Genomic DNA, 27,673 nt, shown 5'->3' on the forward strand with positions numbered 1-27,673 from the left:
TTCAGAGCATAAAGCGAGATTTGTTGTTGTTGTGTGCTGTCAAGTTGATTCTGACTCATAGTGACCCTGTATGACAAAGCAGAACTGCCTCATAAGTTTTCCAAGGAGTGGCTGGTGGATTCGAACTGCCAACCATTTTTTTGGTTAACAGCCTGAGCTCTTAACCACTTCACCACCAGGGCTCCAAAGTGCGATATAGTAACTTAAAATGTATTTGGTCATTTTAAAATTGCTTTTTGGATATATCTACATGACATATGTTTTCAATTATACAGTCTTTTAGGGTAGTTTTTTCCCTCTCCTTATTAATCATTTTTAGGACAAGAAAGAAAAATAGAAGAAACACCATTTTATCCCAAATTAGTTTTGCTCTAAGATTTTCCCTGTCCTGGGACTACTGGAAATGCCATTGCTGATAGCACCACTCACTAAACCTGTAAGCTCCCTTTTCACACCTGAGCATCCGCAGCCATATAAAGGTGCTGTGACCCACAGACAGCAGCTGGGGGAGCCCTTGGCTGAAGTAACTCAATTCCCATATTGTCCTATTTGTGAAACTTAGGAGTAGAAACAAGAGGAGGACTGCTATGTCTCTAGGAAACCTCCTTGGGAAACCTCCCTGGGGACCACTTTCTGGTTCTTAGTATTAGCAATAAGGTTTTAGTTGTTTTAGGATGCTGAAATCTATTGTTTTATTTTTAGTCCTTGAGGGGAAAATGAGTGTGACCATAAAGCTATAATTGTATGGGTTTGTGTTACCAGGGTTGGCAGCATGTATAACTAATAACTCCTGTTTCAGAGCCATGTAGAAAATTTGAGCACCCAATAACTTTCAACTATTGGGTACTCACTTATTCATAATAATTCCTGAAAAATGAATAATCTTCCGAAAGAGCATCATGTTTCATGGCTTTACCTCTCTGTCCCCTTGTCTCCTCTTGGACCATGTATCAAAAAGGCATGGCGCAGTCACACTGTCTCTCGGCATTAGTGAACATAGCATTTCCTCCTTTCTATCCTCAGAAAAATGCCTTTCATTTTCCCCTCCATAACAGAGAGAATATGGTTCAGAATAATGCCCTCATTTACAAAAATTAATTAAAAAATCAATACCTTTTAAAACTAGATTTTTTGCATATATAGAGATGATTGTTCTTTACTCTTTAGCCAGTTGACACATGCAATTTGTAAACTTGTTGAACGACGAAGAAAGTTAAAGCCTCGAAGGAAAGAAAGGAAAAAGCTTGCAGCACAGACCGTCTCTCATGGAGACATTAAGATTCTTGTCAGAATACTGAGGGCTTATAATATTCCTACCAGAAAAACAACAGTCAATAGGTAAGGCAATATACAAGTTTTTAAGAGTTTCAGAAGGTCTGTCTTAAGTGTGATAAATCTCCACACTGCCCTCTTTGTGCACCTTTTGCACTTTATTAATACTTCAAATACTTAAACTGGATGAAAGTTGAAACCTTCGTTGGAATAGTCAAACTTAACTTTCATTGCCGTGTATAAAGAGTTTTCAGAAGTTTGGGATTCCCAAGGTAACTTTAACACGTGTATTTTAGGGTATTTGCCACCTGCTCACCTTTTCATGTTATACCAAATAGATGGCCTTTGTCCTTATTTCCTCTTGTGAAAACTTCTGAAGTTGTTGATGCCAACTGCAGTATTCCTCACCATCTTCCCCTCTCCGTATTGGAAGCAGAAAGCTGGGAAGAGTAGGAGGAACATTAGTTCTGTACTAGGAAACATCCAGGAAAGCTATGAACCGAACTTGAAATGCTTCATGAAATCAGAATTGCTTCATGAAATCAGAAACCTGCTCTTCATGTTTTGGTCTTGTCATTTTAGGTGCCCTTTCAAAAATCAAATCTCATCCATCCCTTCTGTAGGTACTCAGTAGGTTTTGTGTTTCTTGAGCAGAGCCTACGTGGGTCAGAATGGGTATACCAATGAACAGCCAAATTAAGGCCTCATAAATATTAAGTGCTCATGTATATTTAGAGCACACTGAATTTAGTGCCTCTTTTTTTTACATATTTAGTCTCACGTGTAGTTAGTATATTATGGACATGAGTATGTTAATATCCACGTGCCTCAGGAATATTAGCTATTGCTCTGTATGTTTAGCACACATATTCTCTACTTGCTTAGCTTACGGTTATCACAATCCATGAATTCTACCTAGGTAAAAACAAACTTTTTGCTTACTAGCTACTAATCTATAGTTAAAACAACCAGTTGCCATCGAGCCAACTCCAATTTATGGCCTCTCCATGTGTATCAGAGAGCTGGGCTCCATATGGTTTTCAATGGCTGATTTTTTTAAATCTATCACCAGGCCTTTCTTCCCAGGAATCTATAGTTAAAACCCTTAAAGGTTTTGCCTGTGTTTTACAAACTACAACCTATTCATCAAATAGAATTGAATATTCACAAAACAAATGCACATTTCAGAGGCTAACATTCTTATGAAGTAAATAAAAAAAACACCATTTTCTACAAATCATCATTTTGTAAAAGAAAAATATTGTAACAACAAAAACGTAGGAAGGATATAAACCTCAAAATATCACTTTCTTTATTTTTCTCATTTTGCTGAGGACCAGGGAAAACTTTATCATAAATTGGATCCAGTCCATAGCTCAGCCTTTAGAGTCACTCTTCTGGAGTAGTGGTTATTAAATGTTTAGTTCTAATCACCTACACTATGAGGATCCAAAGCAAAAAGACCAGGGTCACTGAATTATATATTTCAATAAGCATATAGGCAAAACATCTACCAAAACTAATATTAAATTAATTAAAGTATATGTCTCTATTTTGTTTTCCTGCAGAGCTTTGGATATGCCTACTTATTGGATGTCATCCATATCTCATCTCAGACATAAAGAAACAATCAAATCAGTAGCTTCAGAAGAGCTTTTAAATGAGATAAGTATTTAACACTTTTATAAAGTGCAGTATTCATTATGTACGCCCTGAATTGCAACTGGCTTCTAATTGGTCTCTTCAGCTATCCTCTCTTGGGCTTCTAGTTTACTTTCCATAAGACAGTGAACATTTTCTTTATATAATTCTAACCATTTCATCCCCTGCTCTTATGGTCTTTAGAATAAGGTACAGGCTCCTTAGAATGGCCACAAAAATCTTTAATGATTTGGCCGTTGCCTGACAATCAGCCTCATCTCTCTCTACCCCACAGCAGTATCACATTACTCCTTGTCCTAGAAGGCCTCTCTACATGCCCTGCACATGATCTGTACTTTGCCTAGAATGGCCTCCACATAGTCCCAAATTGTTGGTCAAATGACTACTACTTAATGCTCCAAAACCTAAGCTCAGGACCAGACTTAATGGTCTGACTGAGACTGGAAGGACCCCAGTGTTCATGGCCCCCAGACCTTCTGTTGGCCCAGGACAGGAACCATTCCCGAAGCCAACTCTTCAGACATGGATTGGACTGGACAGTGGGTTGGAGAGGGATGCTGATGAGGAGTGAGCTGCTTGGATCAGGTGGACACTTGAGACTATGTTGGCATCTCCTGCCTGGAGGGGAGATGAGAGGGTGGAGGGGGTTAGAAGCTGGCAAAATGGACACGAAAAGAGAGAGTGGAGGGAGAGAGTGGGCTGTCTTATTGCGGGGGAGTAATTGGGAGTATGTAGCAAGGTGTGTATAAGTTTTTATGTGAGAGACTGACTTGATTTGTAAACTTTCACTTAAAGCACAATAAAAATTAAAAAAAAAAAAAAACCTAAGCTCAGGCAATGTTTTTTCCGTGAATCCCTTCTTATCCTCACCCCAGAATGTTAATCATTCCCTCTTCTGAGTAACTATTACACCTTGAATATATTTCTATTACTTTATTTCTCACATTTCATTGCAATTACTTGTTGGTCTGTTTTTTCCCCCATTTATTATAAAATCCTTAGAAGTTCCATTTATCTTTGAATCCTAGAAAAACCCAAAAACCTGTTGCCGTTGAGTGGATTCTGACTCATAGCAACCCTATAATGCAGAGTAGAACTGCCCCATAGGGTTTCCAAGGAGCGGCTGGTGGATTTGAACCGCTGACCTTTTGGTTAGCAGCCAAGCTCTTATCCACGGCACCACCAGGGATCCTAGAAAATCAGCTGGTATATAATAGGACCAATAAATGTTTATTAAGTGAATGAATGAATAAATAATAGTTATTTGAAACACTAGAAAAAGGAAGCCATTCATTTGCCATCCACTAACCAAGTAATTTCATAGTCTTCTACCTTTATCAACTATCTAAAGATACTACAAAATTCTAGTCAATATTTATTATGTGTTTCAGGATACTGTACACCCTTTTGTGGAAGTTTCTTTTCAACACACTGTATACCAAACCAATACATCATGTGGATCTCACCCATGCTGGAATGAAGAAATTGGAGTAGACTTTGTGTAAGTTGGAGTCCATTCTTCCTCCACACGAAAAAAATAGCAATAACAAAATTATTTTCTTCAGTCATTATTGAAATTAATGATCTAGGCTTTATTTTTCAAGGTTTTTAATTTTGAAATACATATACACATATATATGTAAATATGTATGTATAAAATATGTGTATATATGTGTATAAAATAATGTATGTAAGCTCTGAAGAAAAATATTAAAAATAATTTTAAAAAATAATGAAATGAACTGCCCCATAGGGATTTCCAAGGAGCAGCTGGTAGATTCGAACTACCAGCCTTTTGGTTAGCAGCTGAACTCTTAACCACTGGGCCGCCAGGGCTCCTATGGGGCAGTTCTGTAGGGTCACTATGAGTCGGAATCAGCTCGACAGCAAGGGGTTATATATCTACTATCCAGTTTAAGAAATGTGGTATTACTGAAATAGCTTCCTAGGGCTATCAACAAAGCATAAATAAATTATGGCATTTTGTGCAATGAAATACTACATAGAAGTAAAAATAAGACAAGCTGTTTAAAACAGTGGACTTCCTTTACTTCAAAACATGTCAGTTTGCTTTAAATTTTTAGGCTGTTTGTACTTTAAAAGAGAGAGTGATAGAGTCCTTCCCTACAGTATCCCCATATATTAAAGGTGCTTTTCATTGAAATAGTTACAAAATTAGTATTATAAGTCTAAACAAAATAGACATCTGTGTTCCTGCTTGGTACTCAAGCAAAGAAACAGATGTGGACTAGAACAATCCTGTAATTAAATATGTGTGCTTAGGAATACACTCACACACACACACACAATAGACCTAGTATAAATCGATCTATTCCATATTTACTTCCTCTATCATTGTTGTGCTTTACCACTGGTTAAAAATTTCCCTTATCATGATATTGTGCCTATCAAAAATCCAAACTATTTTCCAAGTAATATGACTCTGTTTTTATATTGAGAGAGGAAAATTGGCTTTTTATCTAATTTGTAAGCAGAATTACTTAGGATTTACCCCTCATTTTATATGGTAAATTTGTCCAATGCCTATGTTAACTTCTTCTCCCACGAGTGAATACTAAGAGAGCTCAGAAGTACTGGATAATCACTTACATATATGTGATGGCATCTTCTAGTAGGCAGGAAGGCCACATCGTACCTTGCAGGTGCTGACTCTTTTATGTGTCCAATATCTCCCTGACTAGTCCTCAAAAGAGTGTCCTCAAAAGAGAGCCCTAAAATGAACTGATTGTAACAGAGTTGACAAATGTAATAATTATATTAGGCTGCACTGTCTTAGAGATACATTGCTAGATTCAAATGGGTGTAGTGAGAATAACATGTGGAGAGAATGGCAATGCCTACAGGAAGTTTTAGATTTGTTAGGGACTAAGAAATAGGGTCGCTATGAGTTGGAATTGACTCGACGGCAACAGGTTTGGTTTCTGGTTTTAAGAAATCTCTTGGGATTCTCATAAAAAGACCAGACTTAATGGTCTGACTGAGACTAGAAGAATCCCGGCGGTCATGGTCCCCAAACCTACTGTTGGCCCAGGACAGGAACCATTCCCGAAGACAACTCATCAGACATGGAAGGGACCGGACAATGGGTTGGAGAGAGATGCTGATGAAGAGTGAGCTACTTGTATCAGGTGGACACTTGAGACTGTGTTGGCGTCTCCTGTCTGGAGGGGAGATGGTAGGGTAGAGACGGTTAGAAACTGGCAAAACCATCACGAAAGGAGAGACTGGAAGGAGGGAGCGGGCTGACTCATTAGGGGGAGAGTATGTGGGAGCATGGAGTAAGGTGTATATAAGCTTGTATGTGACAGACTGACGTGACTTGTAAACTTTCACTTAAAGCACAATAAAAATTATTTAAAAAAAGAAAGAATCTCTTGGGAGAGGTAGAATCGGTACAGATAGGAGAAACTTCATCTAAACTAAAATGTCATCACTGCTATCATTCACAATTTAAAAAGTTATAGAAAATTTTTAGAAAAATGTGGAAAGGTTGTAAGCTATAAGCAGAAGGTTTAGAGACTAAATATCAAAGTCCTAGTAAGAATGACTTAAAGAAATTTCCAACATAAATAAGAACAGACTCTCAGATATCTTCAAATGGGACAACTGACATTTACGAAAAATAGTAGAAACCCAAAGACAGAATACACAATGTTTTTCAAAAAATATTTGATATTTACAAATTACGGAGAGAATTGTGACTGTTACACAATAAGATTTGTATTTGGCATGAATAGTGCATTCACTAAAATATAAGCTCCCTGTGGACAGGAACCATGTCTCCCTTGTTCACTAGTATGAAGAAAATAAATAGTTTGAATGAATGAACATCATGTAATCACCTTAATTGTACTGGAAGTAAAATGCAGAAATTCAAACTTGGAATCATATTGATGGGCTAAAGGAATTTAGGTAGTTTTTTTTTTTTTTTCTTTTGGATGCACTTTGTTTTTTAGAGCAGTTTTGGTTTTACAGAAAAATTGCACAGAACATACAGAGAGTTCCCATATACTCCCTAGCCCCACTACACGCAGTTACTCCAATTACTAGCATCTTTCGTTAGCGTGGTACTTTTGTTACAATGGATGAACTAGTATTGATATATTATTGTTAATTGAAGTCCAGAGTTTACATTAGGATTCACTCTTTGTGTTGTACAAATATAAATGGTTTTTAATTGTGATTGGAAATAAAGTGCATTGATAAAGAGAAATTTGAAATAAAATCATTCCCACAGGGAACTTCAAATTTTTCTCTATATTCAACTAGCAATTTTCAGTTGTCGCTGCCTATAGATCTTTGACTCTTACTGAAGTGAAAGAATTATAAGGAACCATCAACTGTATTCATTATCAGACTCCTTTTCTGGTTCTCTTTCCCCCTTCTCCTGCCCACCTTGTCCCGCCCCTTCAGTTTCTGCATATCATGTGGTTCCTATCTGCATGGTTTTTTGACAGCTTTGCTCTGACTTTTCTACTGAAATTTCCAGGTTCCTGAATGCTTCCTAGTCTCCTGATCTTCTTGTGTTGCTTTTCCCTCCCGCATTGTGTTCTTTACTTTTTCTCTGTGGGTAGGTCCTGATTCTCAGGATTGAAGAAGATTCCCTTCAATCTCCAACCAATCTTTCCTGCACCAGAAAAAAAAAAAGTGTAAATGAGGCCTTGGCTATCGGCCAAACTAGGAAGCTCCATTGTCACTCAGGCTTTCTGTTACGGCTACCTGCAAGGCAGATGGACCCTCCCCCCTACCCAAAGTTTGGTTCCAATGTTGAGACTGATGAAGCCACACGTAAATCAAGAGGATATGAAAAGTTTTATTATGGCCTGAGAAAGCAAGGAAAGGAGACGGGCCTGAATTTCTATTGTGGTTAGGAGGTGGGTCCAGGGCAAGAGTTCCCACAGGAAGGGACTTTCCTAGTTTCAATCCCCTGCTGTGCCAAAGGAGGGAGCATTCAGACTTTCTTATCAGCCTGTCCAGATGTGGGGCAGGAGGGGAAGAGCTCCGGGTGAGGTTTAAAAGCCATCAGTAGTAAGACATCAAAAAAAATGAAGTCAGACTCCTCATTATACTTTCCTAGCAAACTACCAGCATTGAGGGCCTAGATGCAAGCTGTGGGAGCCTGGCACCACCAGTCACCCCTTTATCTTCCCAAGTCCTTCTCAGATTCCACTTCTGGAAGTGAAACCCTGCAGACCCTTACCAGCATTTGCAAGGAGCAAGTCTTTGTTTATGCCATTATTTCAACTAAAGGAGAAAAAACCTAATGGGTCAGCAAACCTAGGAATTTTGTTGGCTTAGATGCTGTGGATGCAGATATCAAGTTTGTTCTTCAGATTCAGCATAGGCTCAGTTGTATTTTCCAAGCGTCTGGCCAGAGTTCCTAAGCAGATATCCTTGTTATTTGGCTACCTGGCTGGACTTTTTTTTTTTTTTTTTTACCTCTTTCTTTGTCTTGCTCTCTGATATTTGCTTACCTATCTTTTAACTCTTTGTGTGTGATAGGGAGTGTTGATAGAAAGGAAAATCTATTCTACAGTATTGTATGATATGAAGTAATGAGTGTATAAAATGTATTTGGTTAAAAGGTTTGTAAAGGCAAAATATGTGGTCATGTGTGTTGGGAAATATTTGGTATATTAATACAGAAGTTAGAATTAGAAGAAATATGTTGCTTTAAATTACTTGACTTAGGAAAACAAAAAACTGTCAATAAGATATATGAACTTAGGCTGTTTACTTTCTTGCAATTAAGGAAGTGAGATAAGCTGTATTTGGGGTACAACCAACTGGATCAAAGGGTTCAGCTAAGGTAAAACTGTCCAGCTATCACTTTTCATTGCTTTGGATATAATGCCTCTATTCCCATCTCCCCATAACATTTTAGTGAATAAAAACCACATGCAAACAGAGTAAATAGTAATTAACCAGTGAGCTTTACTTTGGCAGAGGAATTGTGGTGAAGTTTGAGGAAAGTTTGCATAGAATACAAAATGCAAGATGATGCACAAGGGGTTGAATGATTTAAAGGGTGTGCTAAGTCAACATGCTTGAAACTGTCTTGAGGACAAGTTATCTGTTGTTTTTCCTGCTGACATAATGTTTGTAAATGCTCATTGCCCTCCCTATCCTACCTCCCCTGTCCCCTTTCATTGCAGCGTAAAAAGAAACCCTCAAAGGAGCAGGTTGGGGGAGTCAGCTGGGTATCATTTAGATATATGAGGAAACTTCAACTTAAAATTGTTCTCTAAGCTCAAGTACCATTTTTTGGTTGTCATTGCTTGTAGGTCTCAGAAAGTTATAGGAGTTTTTGGGGATCCTCTGAAATAGTAGTTGCTTCTGTAAGCACCAAGCTTAAACAAGTAATGTCAGTAGCACCTGGTATGGTGAAAAGAGCCTAGTATTTGGAGTCAGTCAGAATTGGATTCAGATCAGGGATCTGTCCGTTACTGGCAGCATTACCATGAGCAAGTTATTAAACATCTCTGAACTTCAGTTTACCCACGCAAAATAACCTACTGCATGAGATTGTGATTTTTATCACTGTTACAAATTTGATCAAGATGCAATACACAAGCTGGAGCTGAAAATGGAAGTTCATTGCTCATGAGATACTACACTACTGTCCTTTCAGCTGTCTCCAAAAATGTACACAATCAAGTGAGCCATCAGCAGACAGCTTCCAAAATTAAATGCACTCCACTGTCCCAGTTTCAGATTGGAGAAAATAAATATGGAAAAGAGAATAAGCTCCATGATTAAAGAGTCCTATCCATTAGCTGAGAGCAAAAGAGCATTTTAACTACATAGGCGAATTAGCAGAAACTAGCAGCATTTGAGGTCGTTGGAAAAATCTTATACTGCAGATAATTTGTTTGCGATGAACGGTTATAGTGAAACTCTTTCTGCTTGACATTTAACCGTTTTTATTTTTCATGCAAATCACCTTAAGAGAGGTATAAGATAAATTACAAAGCACAACTGGCTTTAATTAAAGGTGGCATCTACTCTTCAAGCCACGTAGCTTCTTCTTAGTTTATACTTTCTAAAAGAAAAGAACACAGGTAATTTTGTAGTCTTTTGTGAGTATTGCGTTTATGAAATAAATGAATATTGAAAAAAGTAAGCATTTAAATATGCTTTTCTTATTTGCAGCTCACCAGGACATGATTACAGCTTCTCAAGCTTATCTAAAATAAAAGATAATATATATATCAACATTTTTGATGAAATGATGATTGAAAAACATGAGGTAAAGTAGGATAATTATAGTAATCAATGTTGAAGTCTAAGAAGGTCAAACTGAATGAAGGCTAGTAACATATTTGTATATTTGCTTTCAGAAGCAATATCTTTATCCAACATTTTCTCACAAACATGCTAGGTAGGCAATGTGCAGTAAAATCAGACATATGACACGTTATTTCAAAAGCAGCAGAGATCCTAAACCGCATAAGCTGCTACTGGTTGGCTTATTAGCTATACCTTTGTTTCGTTTTTAATTGTTGCTCTAGGGTTTAAAATATATTCTTTAATTTATCACAGTCTACCTTTATATAATATTATACTACTTCACATATAGTGTAAGAGCAGTATATTACAATGGTATACCTCCCTTTTCCTCTCCTATACTTTGTTACTTTGTGCTGATGTTATCATACATTATATATATGTCAAAAAAAAAAAAACTGCTTAACAGGTCATTATTTTTGCTTTAAATAGTCAATTGTTTTTTAAAAAGATTAAAATGTGAGAAAAATATGATTTTCTATTCACTATTTTCTTTTTAAATGAAAGAGAATGATTTTCTATATGTGAAACTACTTGTCACATATTAAATAATAGAAAAATCGTTTATTTTAATAGGATCACTGTCTCAAGAGCTGCAGTGGCCACACATATGTGAGAAAGAATTGGCTTGGGTCCGTTGTCTTCCCTTTCTCTGCTCTTCTGCAACAATCTGAGGTAATCAGTAATGGTTCTTTGCTAAATATTTTAAGTTTTGACCTCTGGCAAATAGAAACACTGTTATCTTCAAATACTGTGATTGGCAGGTGGGTAGGTCAGTTAAAATGATCCTGTATTTGAGTGCCCCTTGAATTTTGGAGTGTTTGAAGGTTCTGGGTATCTCTAGAACAAAAGACACCCACAAATTTATTTCTTCTATCTTTAGAGTGATTACTGAAGAATAGGATAGCTGGCCTTAGTCCTTAAGGCAATATTCATATTTTCATATAATAGTTCCACAGGACCAGATTAAGGCAACGTTCTGATTACTGGTGTTCCTTTGTAATCGTGGATCCCAGGAGTTTCAGCTTGTCAGAAACGTTTATTGATAATGGTGAGATTGCTGATTAGCATCTGTTCTCTGTGAGACCCTCCCCCAAGAGGTCTCTGCTGTTGGGTTAGATAGCAGGAACATGCCTCTGCGACCAACAAAATATTAAAAACCTCCAGGTGACGCTCCATTTTGGGTTCTGTTACCTGTTTCCTTAGGCAAGGTACTTGACATCTCTGTGCCTGTGCTCATAGTATATTTAATGTTTATTTTCATCATGCATAATTCATCACATTGATATATTCTTTCAGATTAGTGGGATATTTCTACCAATTTTGCTTGGAGTAGACTTATATGTCTCCTAAAGAGAATTACAATGGGCACTGAAGATTCAGAAATTCATTTCTTGTTCTCAAGGAGTTCACTGTCTATCAAAGAAAACTAACATTAGTAAAACATCATAATGTTGTAGTGCTTTAATGAGACAGGTACTATGAGACCATGTAGTAGGGAGTACCTAACTTCTTGGGTTGGGGGATGAGGGCGAGGAGATGCGGGGGAAGGGGGTAAGGGGAGAGGTGGTAACAGGGCAGTGAGTAGGAGAATGAAGGGTCAAGGAAGACTTCACAAAAGAGATACTCTTGAACAAAGTCCTTAAAGATGAGTAGAGGAGTTTGTCAAGCAAATGAGGGCATTTGAGTCAGAAGGAATCATGTGTGTATCAGGACTGCTTTCAGCTCTAAGCAACAGAAAACCAGACTAAGGGTGGTTAATATAGGTAGGTAAGGCATCTATTTCTAATTTCACCCAGAAAGAAGTCCAGATGCCAGTGCAGCAGCTCAAGGATATCATCAAGGGTCCAAGCTCCTTTTGTCTTTCTGTTCCCACTGCCCTTGTCAGGTAGCTTTCATCCTCATGGTTGCAAAATATTCATTGCACCTCCAGCCTCATATCCATATTGTAAGTGGGAGAAAGAGAGAAAACAAGAAACGGCAGTAGAACCTGAATCAGGAAAACAGACACTTCCCCGGAAAACTCCAGCAGACTTCTGCTTACATTTTTTTTTATTATTATTATTAACTTTTATTGAGCTTCAAGTGAACGTTTACAAATCAAGTCAGTCTGTCACATATAAGTTAATATACATCTTACTCCCACTTGCTTTCCCCCTAATGAGTCAGCGCTTCCAGTCTCTCCTTTCATGAAAACTTTGGCAGCCTCCAGCTCTCTCTATCCTCCCATCCCCCCTCCAGACAGGAGATGCCAACACAGTCTCAAGTGTCCACCTGATATTATTAGCTCACTCTTCATCAGCATCTCTCTCCCACCCACTGTCCAGTCCCTTTCATGTCTGATGAATTGTCTTCGGGGATGGTTCCCGTCCTGTGCCAACAGAAGGTTTGGGGACCATGACCGCCGGGATTCCTCTAGTCTCAGTCAGACCACTAAGTATGGTCTTTTTATGAGAATTTGGGGTCTGCATCCCACTGATCTCCTGCTCCCTCAGGGGTTCTCTATTGTGCTCCCTGTCAGGGCAGTCATCGATTGTGGCCGGGCACCAACTGGTTCTTCTGTTCTCAGGATAATGTAGGTCTCTGGTTCATGTGGCCCTTTCTGACTCTTGGGCTCTTAGTTGTTGTGTGACCTTGGTGTTCTTCATTATCCTTTGCTCCAGGTGGGTTGAGACCAGTTGATGCATCTTAGAAGGCCGCTTGTTAGCTTTTAAGACCCCAGACGCCACATTTCAAAGTGGGATGCAGAATGTTTTCATAATAGAATTATTTTGCCAATTGACTTAGATGTCCGCTTAAACCATGGTTCCCAAACCCCCGCCCTTGCTCCGCTGACCTTTGAAGTATTCAGTTTATCCCAAAAGCTTCTTTGCTTTTGGTCCAGTCCAGTCCAGTTGAGCTGACCTTCCATGAATTGAGTGTTGTCCTTCCCTTCACCTAAAGCAGTTCTTTTCAGCTAATTAATCAGTAAAAAAAAACCTCTCCCACCCTCCCTCCCTCCCCGCCTTGTAACCACAAAAGTATGTATTCTTCTCAGTTTATACTATTTCTCAAGATCTTATAATAGTGGTCTTATACAATATTTGTCCTTTTGCCTCTGACTGATTTCGCTTAGCATAATGCCTTCCAGGTTCCTCCATGTTATGAAGTGTTTGACAGATTCGTCACTGTTCTTTATCGATGCGTAGTATTCCATTGTGTGAATATACCACAATTTATTTACCCATTCATCCGTTGATGGACATCTTGGTTGCTTCCAGCTTTTTGCTATTGTAAACAGAGCTGCAATAAACATGGCTGTGCATATATCTGTTTGTGTGAAGGCTCTTGTTTCTCTAGGGTATATTCCGAGGAGTGGGATTTCTGGGTTGTATGGTAGTTCTATTTCTAACTGTTTAAGATAATGCCAGATAGATTTCCAAAGTGGTTGTACCATTTTGCATTCCCACCAGCAGTGTATATTCTGCTTACATTTTATTTGTGTGACGTGGCCACTCCACGGCTGTTATATTGCCACCTAAAATTGTTGTTAAGGAAAAAAAGGAGAGAATGGATATTAGGTAGGAGAGTGGAAGTGTCCGTATAATGTGCAATCACACGAAGTCATGAGGGACCATGTTGCAAGTACAAGTGCTGCAAATAAAGAGCAATAGGGATCTACATTGTTGGGGGTAGAGGGCTTCTAACATTTGTTAATCCCTGGGGATATTTCTCAGCCTCAGACCACAATGTAGGATAGAGAGGTAGTTAAGAATGTGGGCTTCAGAGGTGGATAAACCTGAGTTGTAATTCTGGCTCCCCTACTCATTAGTTGTGTAATCTTGCACAAATTATTTAAACTGTGAGCCTCAATTTCCTTATCTGTAAAATGGAGACAAGGGCAGTACCTACCTCATTAAACTATATAATCTATATTAGCACTTGGCACAGTGCTTTGCTCATAGTAAGTATGCAATATTAAACTATATAATTTATATCAGCACTTGGCACAGCGCTTTGCTTATAGTAAGTATGCAATAACTATGTTATATTATTAGTCATTATTATTGTAATTTACCTCCTCCCCTCAAACTTTCTCTCTCTTTCTCTGTCCCTCCTCCTGTGGGCCTCAGGGTTGTTCCTTCTGCTGTTACATTTTTTTTTTTCTTTCTAGACCCAGTGCAAAAATGTAAAAAAAAAAAAGCCCTTCCTAAGACCTTTTATTGCTCTGGTATGGTAATTTGTCTCCTCATTTCACTGCTTTCTTACATGGTACACATTAGTCAGGGACCCAAGGTGTTGAGGTGCCTGTAAACAGATCCATGGAGAACCTGATCTTCCTTGTGTAGTAAAGCACATATAAGTAGAACCAGTGTGTACCCATGAAAACCTGTTCGCATCTGTAGAGAAGACTGAGCTGGGCTCATAGTATATTTGACTGATGTTTATTTTTATCATGGCTAATCTATTACATTGATATGTTCTTTCAGATTAATGGAACATTTCAAGTAAATATTCCACCAATTTTGCTGGGGTATACTTGGAGTAAGACTTATGTGTCCCCTAAAGAGGATTACAATGGGCAAAATTTGAAAGAATGTACCTTTTTAAATATTTTTGCTACCATCGAACCTCAAATAGCATATATCACCTCTAATCCAGAACCAGATAAGGTAGGTTTTACATTGAATTACTTTTATATATATCCTCAAAGAAGTGTAAGCTATTTTAAAACCAGTAATCATGATTTCTAAGCTGTTAAAAATAAACATTGGTTCTTGATATTTTCCTGTGGGAACCATATGGTACAATGCTGAAATACCTTAAATTTGATTCTAGTTTTCAGATCAAATAGATGTTCTGCAGAGAGCACAGATTTTTAAAAAAAATTGTAAGGCAGTGTTTCCCAACCGAAGAATCACAACTACTGTTTTTAATAGTGAAGGGATACAGATCTTAGTGACAAGATATATCAAGGCATTAAATCCACCTCGACAACTTCTGGATATATTTCTTCATGATTCTAATGCAACACTTGTAAGTTATGTTTATTTTTAAATAGCTTCATTGATATATAATTCCCATACTATATAATTCATTCATCTAAATGGTTTTAAATATATTCAGAGTTGTATAACCATCACTCTCATCACTCTAAATTTATATTTAATTTTTCACTAACCTTGAGTGTAACATTGTTGCTAAAATTGCTTTGCCTTCAAAGAGATTTTCCTGAGAGAGAGACCATCCAGTGTGTCCTCCTGAGCCCCACAGAGGAGAAAATGTTTCTTCCTGATCCCCTTTACTTCTGCCCACTTGGAGTAGAGAATTACCTTTGCTTGTAAGGATTTTTTTTTTTTTTGGTAAGGATTATGAACCATGTTTAATTAATTGCATGAAGTTAGAAAGTAAAACCGGCGTAGACAACAGAGAACCCCTGAGGAAGCAGGAGAGCAGTGGGATGCAGACCCCCAATTCTCATAAGACCAGACTTAATGGTCTGACTGAGACTGGAAGGACCCCAGTGGTCATGGCCCCCAGACCTTCTGTTGGCCCAGGACAGGAACCATTCCCAAAGCCAACTCTTCAGACAGGGAATGGACTTGGACAATGGGTTGGAGAGGGATGCTGGTGAGGAGTGGGCTTCTTGGATCAGGTGGGCACTTGAGACTATGTTGGCATCTCCTGCCTGGAGGGGAGATGAGAGGGTGGAGGGGGTTAGAAGCTGGTGAAATGGACACGAAAAGAGAGAGTGGAGGGAGAGAACGGGCTGTCTCATTAGGGGGAGAGCAACTGGGAGTGTGTAGCAAGGTGTATATGGGTTTTTATGTGAGAGACTGACTTGATTTGTAAACTTTGACTTAAAGCATAATAAAAATTATATTAAAAAAAAACCTGTGTAGAAAGTATAATATTGTATATAATTGGAGCTATTGTAAATCAGTGAAGATGTTAATGACCAAGGGTTCTGTAGAAAAACAGAACCATGTACAGGTAGACCCCAACTAACGACAGGGTTCCATTTTGATGACTTTGTCATATGTTGATTCCAACGTAAGTCGAATAGCTCTTTCTTTTTTTTAAGTTTTCATTATTATTGCCTTTTATTATCAGTATCTTTATAAATATGACCTTTGTCTTTGGGGGTTGGCATGAGAATGATAACGTCACCAAATTATGTTCTGCAACATCGTATGTTTTTTGTACAATAAATTGTACAAAAAAAAAAAAAGATGGTCATAAGTGCTGTTTGTCATAACTGAAATACGTCCTAAGTCAGGGACTACCTGTATATATGAGAGAGACAGATCTATTTTGAGGAATTGGCTCATGCAATTCTTGGGGGCTTGCAAGTCCAAAATCCATAGATCAGGCAACGGCCTGGAGATTGCTGCAGCTTTATGTCCCAAAATTCACAGGTCAGATGACAGGAAGAGTGAAGACTTTTGGCAATATGTCTCTTTACAGTCTGGAGGCACACTATACCCTAGGGAAAACTCTGTTTTTGCCCTTAAGGCCTTCAACTGTTTGGTTAGGCCCCACCCACATTATGAAAGGCAATCTGCTTTACTTAAGATCAACCAATTTGATCACATGTAACTACTTCATAAAAGCAGCGAGACTAGTGTTTGACCAAACAACTGGGCACCCCAGCCTAGCCAAGTTGACACATAAAATTAACCATCACAGTGAACTTTCTGTGTTAACTCATTGTTTATTTGTATCCGTTTCTCATTTCCTACCTTAGTCTTGAGTCTTTCCTATCCAGCCCTATGAGGGAAAAATCCACAGTGTAACTTCCACTGTGTGAGAAGACATTCGGTACCATCATCTCCCTGCTGTACCAGTTAATAACAAGCTTATATTAATAAAAATAATTTTGATAGATTTGGAACCTAAAGCAAATCAAACCCTTGTTATTCTTCACCATCTTTTTTTTTCTTTTTTCAACAATTATACTTTAAAGTTTTTGTGTACATTTTAATAATTTATTACAGTAAAATATAATGATTAACTTGCACACTCTGTAGTTGGGCCAACTTGGGCTCAGTCCCAGAGACTCTACTTATTGTATTAGCCATATGACCCTGGGCAAGTTATTTTAGCAATGTAAGCTTGTGTCATCTTCTGTAAAATAAGAATAACAATAGTGAATACTTCATAGTCTTGTAGGATGGACTAAATGAGATAATGCGTATAAAACACTGTGCTTCGTGACAGGCATATGGACACACTCAATAAATGTTAGTTAATGTTATTCTAGGACCTCATTGCTCGATTTGTATCTTTGATTCCTTTTATGCCTGATACACTGGATGAAAATGATGGTTCTGATATATGGATGACCTCAGAGGTAACAAACTACATTTTATTATAGTATTTTTATTTGCATTCCTCTTAAAAATGCCTTTTTTAAAAAAATCATATGCACTTATGTTGTGCTTTGCCTTGTGAAGTTTTAAAGCATTTTAGAGTTTTATACATCATTTTCAGTTCCATGACAATCTATTGAAATACTTTTTAAGGACCAAAAATCTTTTCAACATTTATAAGTAGTAGTGGATGAATATTTTATTCAACAGGAATTCCAGAAGAACAATATTATGACATTCTCCAGAGAGCACAACGGCTTGTCATTGTAGAGCTGGTTAGACCCTGTAGGGCACATTCTACCACTCCCCAGAAGCTTTCCCCCAGCCAGCACTCCCTGTCTGAGTGAAGAGCTCATAGAGCAGTACTCTTCAGCACTTGGATTCAAATACTCTTCATAGGATCGCTAAGAGTCGGAATCAACTCGACAGCAATGGGTTTGGTTTGGTTGGTTTTAGACAGGTTACCAATTAAATACAGGCCCCGTGTAATATATGGGACATAATTATACTAAATTTACTCATTGTTTATTTAAAATTCAAATTTAAGTGGGAATCCTATGTTGTCATTCTTTTTTCTAAATCCGACAACCCTAACTAGAGTACTTGTTCCATTCCACATTTAATTATATTTAGTTGCTTATATATCTGTTACCATACCCACACCCTCCACACATACATCCTAATTGTAATCTCCCTAAAAGCAGAGGCAGACCTGGTTTTTATTTATTTTCATATTCATCACTATACACTGCTTTGCATTTAGTAAGCATTCAATACATATTTTTTAGTTGGAAAATACTAAGACTGAGAGAGGAACATTTCCCATATGGAACCGAAAGTCCTGGCATTTGTTAACATGCTTTAGGGTGCCTAGGTTTGAGCTGAAATAGATTTAGGGGGCATTGCACTGGGTTGTTTTATTGGGGATAGGGAAGCCTTGGTGGCATAGTGGTTAAGAATTAGGGCTGTAAACGAAAAGGTCCACCATTGAAATCCGCCAGGTGCTCCCTGGAAACTCTATGGGGCAGTTCTACTCTGTCCTGTAGGGTCACTATGAGCCGGAATTGACTTGATGGCAATTGGTTTGGCTAACTGAAAGGTTGGCAGTTGGAAACTACCAGCTGCTCTGTGGGAGGAAAGGTGTGGCAGTCTTCTTCCACAGAGATTTACAGCCTTGGGAGCCCTGTGGGGTCGCTATGAGTCAGAGTCGACGCTACAGCAGTGGGTTTGGTTTGGGTTTGGGGCTAACTTTAACCGATTAAACTGAACGTAGTAGGTCAGCTACTCTATCTTTTGCTAACTGGAACTAAGGGAGACAAAAGAATGTGACTTGGTTCCAGAATCAAGTGATTCAAATCTGGTAGAACTCAAAAGGTGTCATTCACCCTAGACTCTTCTGAGACTTTTTGAACTAATCAGAATGTGTTCAGGGGCATTATGATTCTGCAGAATACTGCAAGAGACTGAGCTAAAAATAACCGTTCGTATGTACACTAGTACCCCACATCCTCACATTCCAATATTCATAAGTAATATCCGTAACTAAAAGGTTACTACAGGCTTGGGATTCCTCTTGACTAATGCCTTCCCACTGACATGAGCGTTTTGGTCATGGGCTGCCCATGGGTATGTAACTGATTAGATTGTTACAAAACAAACATTATTTTCTCCCACCGAATAATAGTCACCAGAACTACTCTTCCACCCCACTCTAAAAATCCTCTTGAAGTGCTTATCACCGTAAGTATTTTTCCACCTCTTTGAAATGCCTATCCGTTTCACTGACTTAACTAGCTTGGCATAATCAGCATTTTGAGGGGAAAAAAAACTGATTCTTTACAAAATCTGAATCTGTAGTTTAGATGAGGTGTCACCAGGAGAATCTAGTGCTTTGGTCACATAGTCTAATAATAATTACGGTTTATTTGAGATTCCGATGTCACTTTCTATCCATGTGTGAGTTTTCCACATATTTTTAAAATGATACTAAAACTAGGGCACTTGAACCACAGTAAAATAAATATTATTTCTTAAAATATATTTTAATATATATTCTCATTTGGTAGCAATTGAAAATATATTTTTAAAATATCTCCTTTCCAATGTTGTTAGCCAATTCCAAGTTTGGGTAATTTCTTGTTAAACTGTCTGCATATTGTCCCCAAAGCAGAGTGAATAGGCAGAGAAAATGATAGAGGCCCTAACCACATCACCCTTCTAAACTGTGAAGGGGAGGGGAGCAGTCTAATATATAGTGGAAAGAACATGGCCTTTGAAATCAGACAAATCTGGGTTCAAATCCCAGTTCAAGCAGTTAATAGCTGTGTGATCCTTAGGTTTAAGCTCCTTGGACCTCAGTTTCCTCTTCTGTGTCATATAGGGGTTTTGAAGGGAATAAATGAGATAACCATATGCAAAGTATCTGAAACTCAGGAAAAGCTGGTTACCTACTCTCACCCACCTTCCTCCCTCTCTTATGATATCAGATCAGGGGAGCCTCCTTGGTTTGACACTGAACAGTAATGTTCTGCTCTTAGCTCTCCTGTTCTCACTTTTCTTTCAAAAGGGCTCCTTACCATTCTCCTAACCCCCACCCCTCACTATCACATTCAGCCAGTGCATACTTTAATGACCTATCAGTTGTTAAAACACTGAAATGCTTCCATACTGATTGGTAAACAGTCACTGCCAAGGGCTTTCCAGATCCCCATCTCCCTGCCTACCACAGCCCCTTCTCTGGGCCTAAAATGAACTGTTGAGCACAGGTCCTACAACGATACATTGTTTCCGGGTCAACATTTGAATCCTTCTATGTCGATACATGTTTTGATTTTTCAAATGAAGCGAGAAATCCAGACTTTCATGTGAAATTAAAAAAAAAATTTTTTTTAAACATTCTGGAGCCAAAGAAAATATGCATATAGACCAGAACTAGGTCATAGACCACTAGTCTTGCACTCTGCTGTGCTTTTTCTCTCCTGCTACCACCGCTTTACTGAACCAAAATACTAAACTGGCTCCTGTGGAGTCAGTTCCCACACATGGCGACCCCATGTGTTACAGAGAAAAACGCTGCTTAATAGGGTTTTCTTGACTGTAATCTTTACAGAAGCAGATCGCCAGGCCTTTCTTCCATGGCACTACTGGGTGGGTTCAAACTGCCAACCTTTAGGTTAGTAGCCGAGAGCAAACCATTTGGGTCACACAGCTTTATAAATGCTTTACTGAGCACTCTGTATTTGATCTATTACACTGAGATCTGCTGTTCAGCTCCTTCAACTGATGGTCCAATCTTCCTGATTGGACTCCAACTCATATTTCATTCTCTCTTTGTGTTAAGAGCACTATACTGATACAGGGCAGAGTATAGCTCCACCCACCAAAAATGCCTTTCTCCAAAAACGCTATGTGATTTCCTATCAGACAAAGTTCCTCAAAATACCAGTCCATATGTCGCTGCTTGTCCAGGGTGGTTTAAGATTTGTCCTAAACAAAAATGTCCCATTTTGGACAATAAATTATCTATCTGGCACTCTACACAATATCCATATTAAGTGTTCCATAATAAAGATAACCCCAGTATTCCAAGCTAATGTTCTCCTCTTCTAATGTGCTAGATTTATCAGGCAAAAGGAACAAGAGTTCTTGGCTTTGCTGTCACCTCAGCAGCCTGGTGAAAATTAGAGTGTTTGAAGCTGGAGGAAGTAGATGGGCTCCAAGTCTGTTGGATGCTTGCTTTATGCAACTTCCCCCTCATCCTTTTTGGTCATTTTTGCCTTTTTTTTTTTTGGTCTTAGAGGTGCATCAGTTTGGCTATTGGAAATAAGGAGGAACATGCCATACTTCTCTGTAATTTCTTTTTGTATTTTGGAAAGAAAGCCTTGGTCCTCCTGGGAACCTCAATGTTGGAAGTAAGTGCTGGAGTTAATATTTAAACAGTGTAAACAAGACTAAATTCAGATATTGGCTTCAAGTTTAAAAGACTTCAAACCCAAGTTTCCATCTTTTTACAAGCTAGTTAGGAAATTTTGTGGGCAAAAAATTATTAGCTAACATTAGAAGTATATGGGTTCATCAAAACTCCTGCAGTGTAAAGAATGACTTCTTTTTGTTTTTCTCCTTTGTAAAATAGTACTAGTAATAGTGTTACCTCATTGAGTTACTGGAAATATTAGATTTATATAGTATGTGTAAGGCACTGTGAACATCACCTGGCTTATGGCAGGTACTCAATGGTGGTGGTAGTAGTGGTTACTATACCAAATCTACTGCTGTGGAGTCGATTCTGACTCATAGTGACCCTATAGAACAGAGTAGAACTGCCCCATAGAGTTTCCAAGGAGTGCCTGGCGGATTCAAACTGCTGAACTCTTGGTTAGCAGCCATAGCACTTAACCACTGCACCACCAGGGTAACGCTGTAATGATAGGTGGTGGTTGTAATCATCATCATCGTTATATCCTTCTACTACTATATTTTAAGGTCTTTAAAAAACATCTCATCACATTCTCCAGTGAGCCAGTTTTTAATCTTCCAAGGAGTTGGCCAGAAATTCATGTTTACCTATCTGAAATTTTTATGACTGCATTTCTTTACTACACCAGCCTTCGTGCCTCCAGAAATCTGTCTTCTTTTGGGCTGTTTCTAGGTCTATCATGAATATCTTGATCGGTGCCAAGATTACTAGTCTTGCCTTATAATTTTTGTCATGGCCATTTATTTACCCATATTTCCTCACCATATCTTATTTTTTCTGTGTCAGTTTTGTTAACTAAAAACCTTGGTTAATGTCCCATATGATATGGCTGTAGTTTTAAATGCCACTGTTGTTATTGTTGTTAGGTGCCATCAAGTCAGTTCTGACTCATAGTGACCCTTTCTACAACAGAACAAAACACTACCCAGTCCTACACCATCCTCATAATCATTGTTATGCTTGAGCCCATTGTTGCAGGCACTGTGTCAATTGTGAGGGTCTTCTTCTTTTTAGCTGATCCTCTGTTCTACCAAGCATGATGTCCTTCTCCAGGGATCGGCCCCTCCTGATAACATGTCCAAAGTATGTGAGACAAAGTCTCGCCATCCTCGCTTCTAATGAGCGTTCTGGCAGTACTTCCTCCAAGGCAGATTTGTTTGTTCTTCTGGCGGTCCGTAGTATATTCAGTATTCTTTGCCATAAGTGCCACTAGATGGCAGTAAACAGCCAACAATATTACAGCAAACATTTGCGTTTGTACCTGTGAGCCAGCACCTTGGGAGGCAGCCCTGCCCGGTTTCACCCCAGTTACATGGTGGATTCTGCTGGATCACTTTTTTTTGGAATGGGGACAAATACGGATCTCTTCCAGTTGGTCGGCCAGGTAGCTCTCTTCCAAATTTCTTAGCATAGATGAGGAGTGCTTGCAGTGTCGCATCCATTTGTCAAAACATCTCTATTGGTATTCTGTTAATTCCTGGAGCCTTGTTTTTCACCAGTGCTGTCAGTGTATCCCGGATTTCTTCCTTCAGTATCATCATTTCTTGATCAAATGCTACCTCCTGAAATGGTTGAACATTGACCAATTCTTTTTGGTACAGTGACTCTGTGTATTCCTTCTATCTTCTTTTGATGCTTTCTGCATCATTCAATATTTTTGCTCATAGAATCCTTCAGCATTGCAACTTGAAGCTTGAATTTTTTTCTTCAGTTCTTTCAGCTTGAGAAATGCCAAGTGTGCTCTTCCCTTTTGGTTTTCTATCTATCCCCAGGTCTTTGCACATTTCGTTATAATACTTTGCTTTGTTTTCTCAAGCTTTCCTTTGAAATCTTCTGTAGCTCTTTTACTTTATCATTTCTTTCTTTTTCTTTAGCTACTCTACATTCAAAAGCTGGAAGAGACCCATATTTGTGCTCATTCCAAAGAAAGGTGATCCAACAGAATGTGGAAATTATCAAACAATGTCATTAATATCACACACAAGTAAAATTTTGCTGAAGATCATTCAAAAATGGTTGCAGCAGTACATTGATAAGAAACTGCCAGAAATTCAAGCCAGATTCAGATGAGGAAGTAGAAGGAAGGATATCATTGCTGATATCGGATGGATCTTGGCTGAAAGCAGACAATACCAGAAAGATGTTTACCTGTGTTTTATTGACAATGTATGCAAAGGCATTTGACTGTGTGGATCATAACAAATTATCAATAATATTGCAAAAAATGGGAATTCCAGAACACTTAATTGTGCTCATGTGCAACCTATACAAAGACCGAGAGGCAGTCATTCGAACAGAACAAGGGGGTGGTGCGTGGTTTAAAATCAGGAAAGGTGTGTGTCAGGGCTGTATCCTTTCACCATACTTATTCAGTCTGTATACTGAGCAAATAATCCGAGAAGCTGTACTATATGAAGAAGAACCAGGGCATCAGGATTGGAGAAAGACTCATTAACAACCTTCAATATGCAGATGACACAACCTTGCTTGCTAAAAGTAAAGAGGAGTTAATGCATTTGCTGATGAAAATTAAACACTACAGCCTTCAGTATGGATTACAGCTCAACATAAAGAAAACAAAAATCCTCACAACTGAGCGCATAGGTAACATCATGATAAATGGAGAAAAGATTGAAGTTGTCAAGGATTTCATTTTACTTGGATCCACAACCAACACCCATGGAAGCAGTAGTCAAGAAATCAAACAACATATTGCATTGGGCAAATTTGCTGCAAAAGTTCTCCTTAAAGTGTTAAAAAGCAAAGTTATCACTTTGAGGACTAAGGTGTACCTGACTCAAACTGTGGTACTTTCAGTCACCTCATATGCATGAGAAAGCTGGACAATGAATAAGGAAGACGGAAGAAGAAATGATGCATTTAAATTATGGTATTGGCGAAGAATGTAGACTATACATGGACTGTCAGAAGAATGAACAAATTTGTCTGGCAAGAAGTACAGCCAGAATGCTCCTTAGAAGCACGGATGGTGAGATATCTTTCACGTACTTTGGACGTGTTACCAGGAGGGACCAGTCTTTGGAGAAGGACATCATGCTTGGTGAAGCAGAGGATCAGCGAAAGAGAGGAAGACTCTCAGTGAGATGGATTGACACAGTGGCTGCAAAGATGGACCCAAACATAGCAACGATTGTGAGGACTGCGCAGGACCAGGCACTGTTTCATTCTGTTGTACATACAGTTGCCATGAGTCAGAACCGACTCATCGGCACCTTACACCAACAATATGAGGTGAAGCCCTCTTCTTTACTGTAAAAAGTGACTAACACAATGATAAAGAGCAAGTGTTTTGGAGTTAGATAGACCAGGCTACATAGCACAGTGTTAAGAATATGAGTTTGGGGGTCAGTCAGACAAGGGTTCAAAACCTAGCCCTGCTACTTACTTTGATCTCAGCTATTTATACTTCCCTGAGTGTCAGTTATCTCCTCGAAAAACAGGAATAACTGTTACCCTGGACAAGCTCCTTAACCTCAGATTCTTCATCTGAAAGATGAGAATAATAATCACCCCTAACTCACAGAATTTGGAGTGAATTAAGTGGGAAAATTAGTGTGACTGTTTGGCATGGTCCCTGGTATAAGTCTACTCAATAAATGTTAATCTTATTATTATTACCTGAACTTTTTATTCTTTACTAAGAAAGGTGTACACTACAAGAGATATGTCTAGAACAAAATAATAACAATACACAGAAATGAGTTAAATCAATCACCGCCACCTTTTTTCATCATACAGGGACATGTGGCTTATGTGTTAACTCAGGAAACTGATGAATATTTGCTTTGGAATCCACTGACTGGGCAATGTCATAAGCAGTTTGACCCATTTTGTCCCTTACAAAGTGTAGACTGTTTGTTTGATGATGGAAATGTAAGTATGTGGAAACAAATCTTATTTTGAGTTATCTCCTCAAGAGTCAAACCGGTGGTCTCTGCCCTGGCTATACATTAGAAGCATGCGGAGTGCTTTGAAGAAAATCAGAATCTCCAAGATGTGGGGTCTGAGCAACCTTTTATCTCTAATGCTCCCCGGGTGGTTCTGTAGTGTGTGTAGGGTTGAGAACCAATGAGGCAGTCCAATGTTCATGTAAGCCTGGAATCTCTTTACCTCCTGCCTCAGAGCCTTCCCTGGTTTCTGCCACATCATTGGGTAGTGTTGTTTTGTTGTTGTTAGGTGCTGTTGAGTTGATTTTTTATTCATAGCGACCCAGTGTGACAGAGTAGGACTGCCCCATAGGGTTTTCTAGGCTGTAATCTTTACTTTTTTTTTTTAATCTTTACGGAAGCAGATCGCCAGGTCTTTTCTCCCAAGTAGCCACTGGGTAGGTTTGAACCACCGACCATTTGGTTACCAGCCAAGAGCCTAACCAGGGCTTCTTCGTTGAATAGTAGGACTGTAGAATTTTGCTCCATCCTTACCAGTCATGAGCCTTGTGCTCCCGTGGGCCTATACTGATTTTATGTTAATGTTTTAATAAACAGGTATGGTTTAATATTCAACAAAATAATACACCAATGGCTGTACATTTTGACTATTCAAAGGAAAGTTTCTGGAAACAGTTGTTTCCAAAAAATTTTCAAGGAATAAAAGCACAAAGCATACAGGTAAATCCTATTTTCTGAAAGTATATCTGAATGAGAGTTGCTATTGGTGCTAGTCTTTGTTAATGTAGACAGCTCTTGTTATGTTTATATAGCTGATTGCTGAATTCTTTGGCAACTATTAATAAAAAAAACTAGTTTTCTCTGCCATCTAGCCCATGTTTGGGCTAATCTAGTCACTTTCCTCTACCTGCAGAAAAGAGGAAGTGAGAAGAAGCTGTCATCACAAATGTAAATTTAGATTTTAAAATTGAATTTAAAAAAATTTAATCATAAAACATTAAAAAAAAAAAGTTCAAGATGGTGTAGTAAGTTCTTACTTCGACCTAGCCCTTCTGTTGGCTTATCGATGACAACGATAAAGTATAAAAATTGAAAAACAAAAAGACTTATCTGGGTTCCAAGCCAAGACAGTTATCTCATAGAATAACACTAGCAGTGAGTGGGGCTGACGCAGTGGTGTCAGAAAAGTCTGAAGTCGCTTCATGAAAGGCAGGGAACCACTTTTTGAAGTCAGAACTAGGGGGAAAAAACTGGGGACTCACTGCCTGGAGACTCACTGCTTGGAAGACAGGAGATGAAAGCACAGGTCTGAGACCAGGAACTGATTAAATCACCAGATGGCTGGGATAGTGGAGCTGTGAGGGACTTGATGCCACCTCATGAAGGTGCCCCAAGTACCATTGCAACCGCTGTTTCTGGACTGAAGGACCTGAGATGCCAGGGTAAAGGCAATTGCAAAACCCATAAATGAAGGAGAGAGAGAGGACGTATGAGAGAGAGAGAGAAAGAGCAATGAAAAAATAGGCAAAAGACAACTCACAGAAGCAGAAACTCAAATGCTCAACCTCACTTATAAACAGGGAAATACAATTTAAAACAATAAGACACTATTTCGCATGCATAAGATTGGAAAAAAAAAGTGTGCCTCATACAAAGTTTTGGCAGAAAACAAAATCCATTGCCGTCGAGTCGATCCCAACTCATAACAACCCTATAGTGTTGGCAAAGATGAAGAGAAATGATAGGGAGCATAATTGCTATAAACACTTTGGAAAGCAATATGATAGTATTTGGTAAGGCTGGTGGTGCCCAAACTTTGATCTACCAATTCCACTTGTAAGTATATACCTTAGAGGAACTTATCCACACATGCACAGGGAGGCGAGTACAACAGTGTTCGTTATAGAATTGCTTGAAATAGAAAAACATTGGGAAGAATTCGTCAGTTGTGGAGTACTCATACAATGAAACCCTCCTTACTACAGAAAGAAATGGAATACTCAATTCAAGACGGAAGACGATAAACCATGTTAGAAGAGTTACGATAATAATAGTATTTGTTGTTTACTGAGTAGTCACTATGTGACAGACTTTACATGTTTTACTCATCTTCACAAGACCCCAGTAAAGCAGGCACTGTTATTGCCCCTACTATAATATAAGGTAACTGAGACTCAGGTTAAGTAACATCCTAG

The 27,673-nt window shown here is 38.6% G+C and overlaps 2 protein-coding genes across 2 annotated transcripts in view; both read left to right on the forward strand.

Annotated features, from left to right (window-relative positions):
* The window catches only part of LOC126059385 (protein CC2D2B-like), a 30,425-nt gene extending 27,476 nt beyond the window's left edge, over window positions 1-2,949 (forward strand). Inside the window, exon 5 of the mRNA XM_049855091.1 lies at window positions 2,841-2,949. Within this exon, the coding sequence (XP_049711048.1) occupies window positions 2,841-2,949 (109 nt within the window). The remainder of the gene's footprint in view (window positions 1-2,840) is intronic.
* Window positions 2,950-4,419: 1,470 nt separating this feature from the next.
* The window catches only part of LOC126059731 (protein CC2D2B-like), a 29,052-nt gene continuing 5,798 nt past the window's right edge, over window positions 4,420-27,673 (forward strand). The window contains exons 1-8 of the mRNA XM_049855659.1: window positions 4,420-4,435; window positions 10,108-10,204; window positions 10,819-10,917; window positions 15,061-15,258; window positions 17,486-17,575; window positions 21,392-21,505; window positions 25,330-25,464; window positions 26,076-26,198. Of these exons, the coding sequence (XP_049711616.1) occupies window positions 10,184-10,204; window positions 10,819-10,917; window positions 15,061-15,258; window positions 17,486-17,575; window positions 21,392-21,505; window positions 25,330-25,464; window positions 26,076-26,198 (780 nt within the window). The 5' untranslated portion in view covers window positions 4,420-4,435; window positions 10,108-10,183. The remainder of the gene's footprint in view (window positions 4,436-10,107; window positions 10,205-10,818; window positions 10,918-15,060; window positions 15,259-17,485; window positions 17,576-21,391; window positions 21,506-25,329; window positions 25,465-26,075; window positions 26,199-27,673) is intronic.

The sequence above is a fragment of the Elephas maximus genome, chromosome 16 (assembly GCF_024166365.1).
Source record: "Elephas maximus indicus isolate mEleMax1 chromosome 16, mEleMax1 primary haplotype, whole genome shotgun sequence".
In the NCBI taxonomy this organism is placed as follows: domain Eukaryota; kingdom Metazoa; phylum Chordata; class Mammalia; order Proboscidea; family Elephantidae; genus Elephas; species Elephas maximus.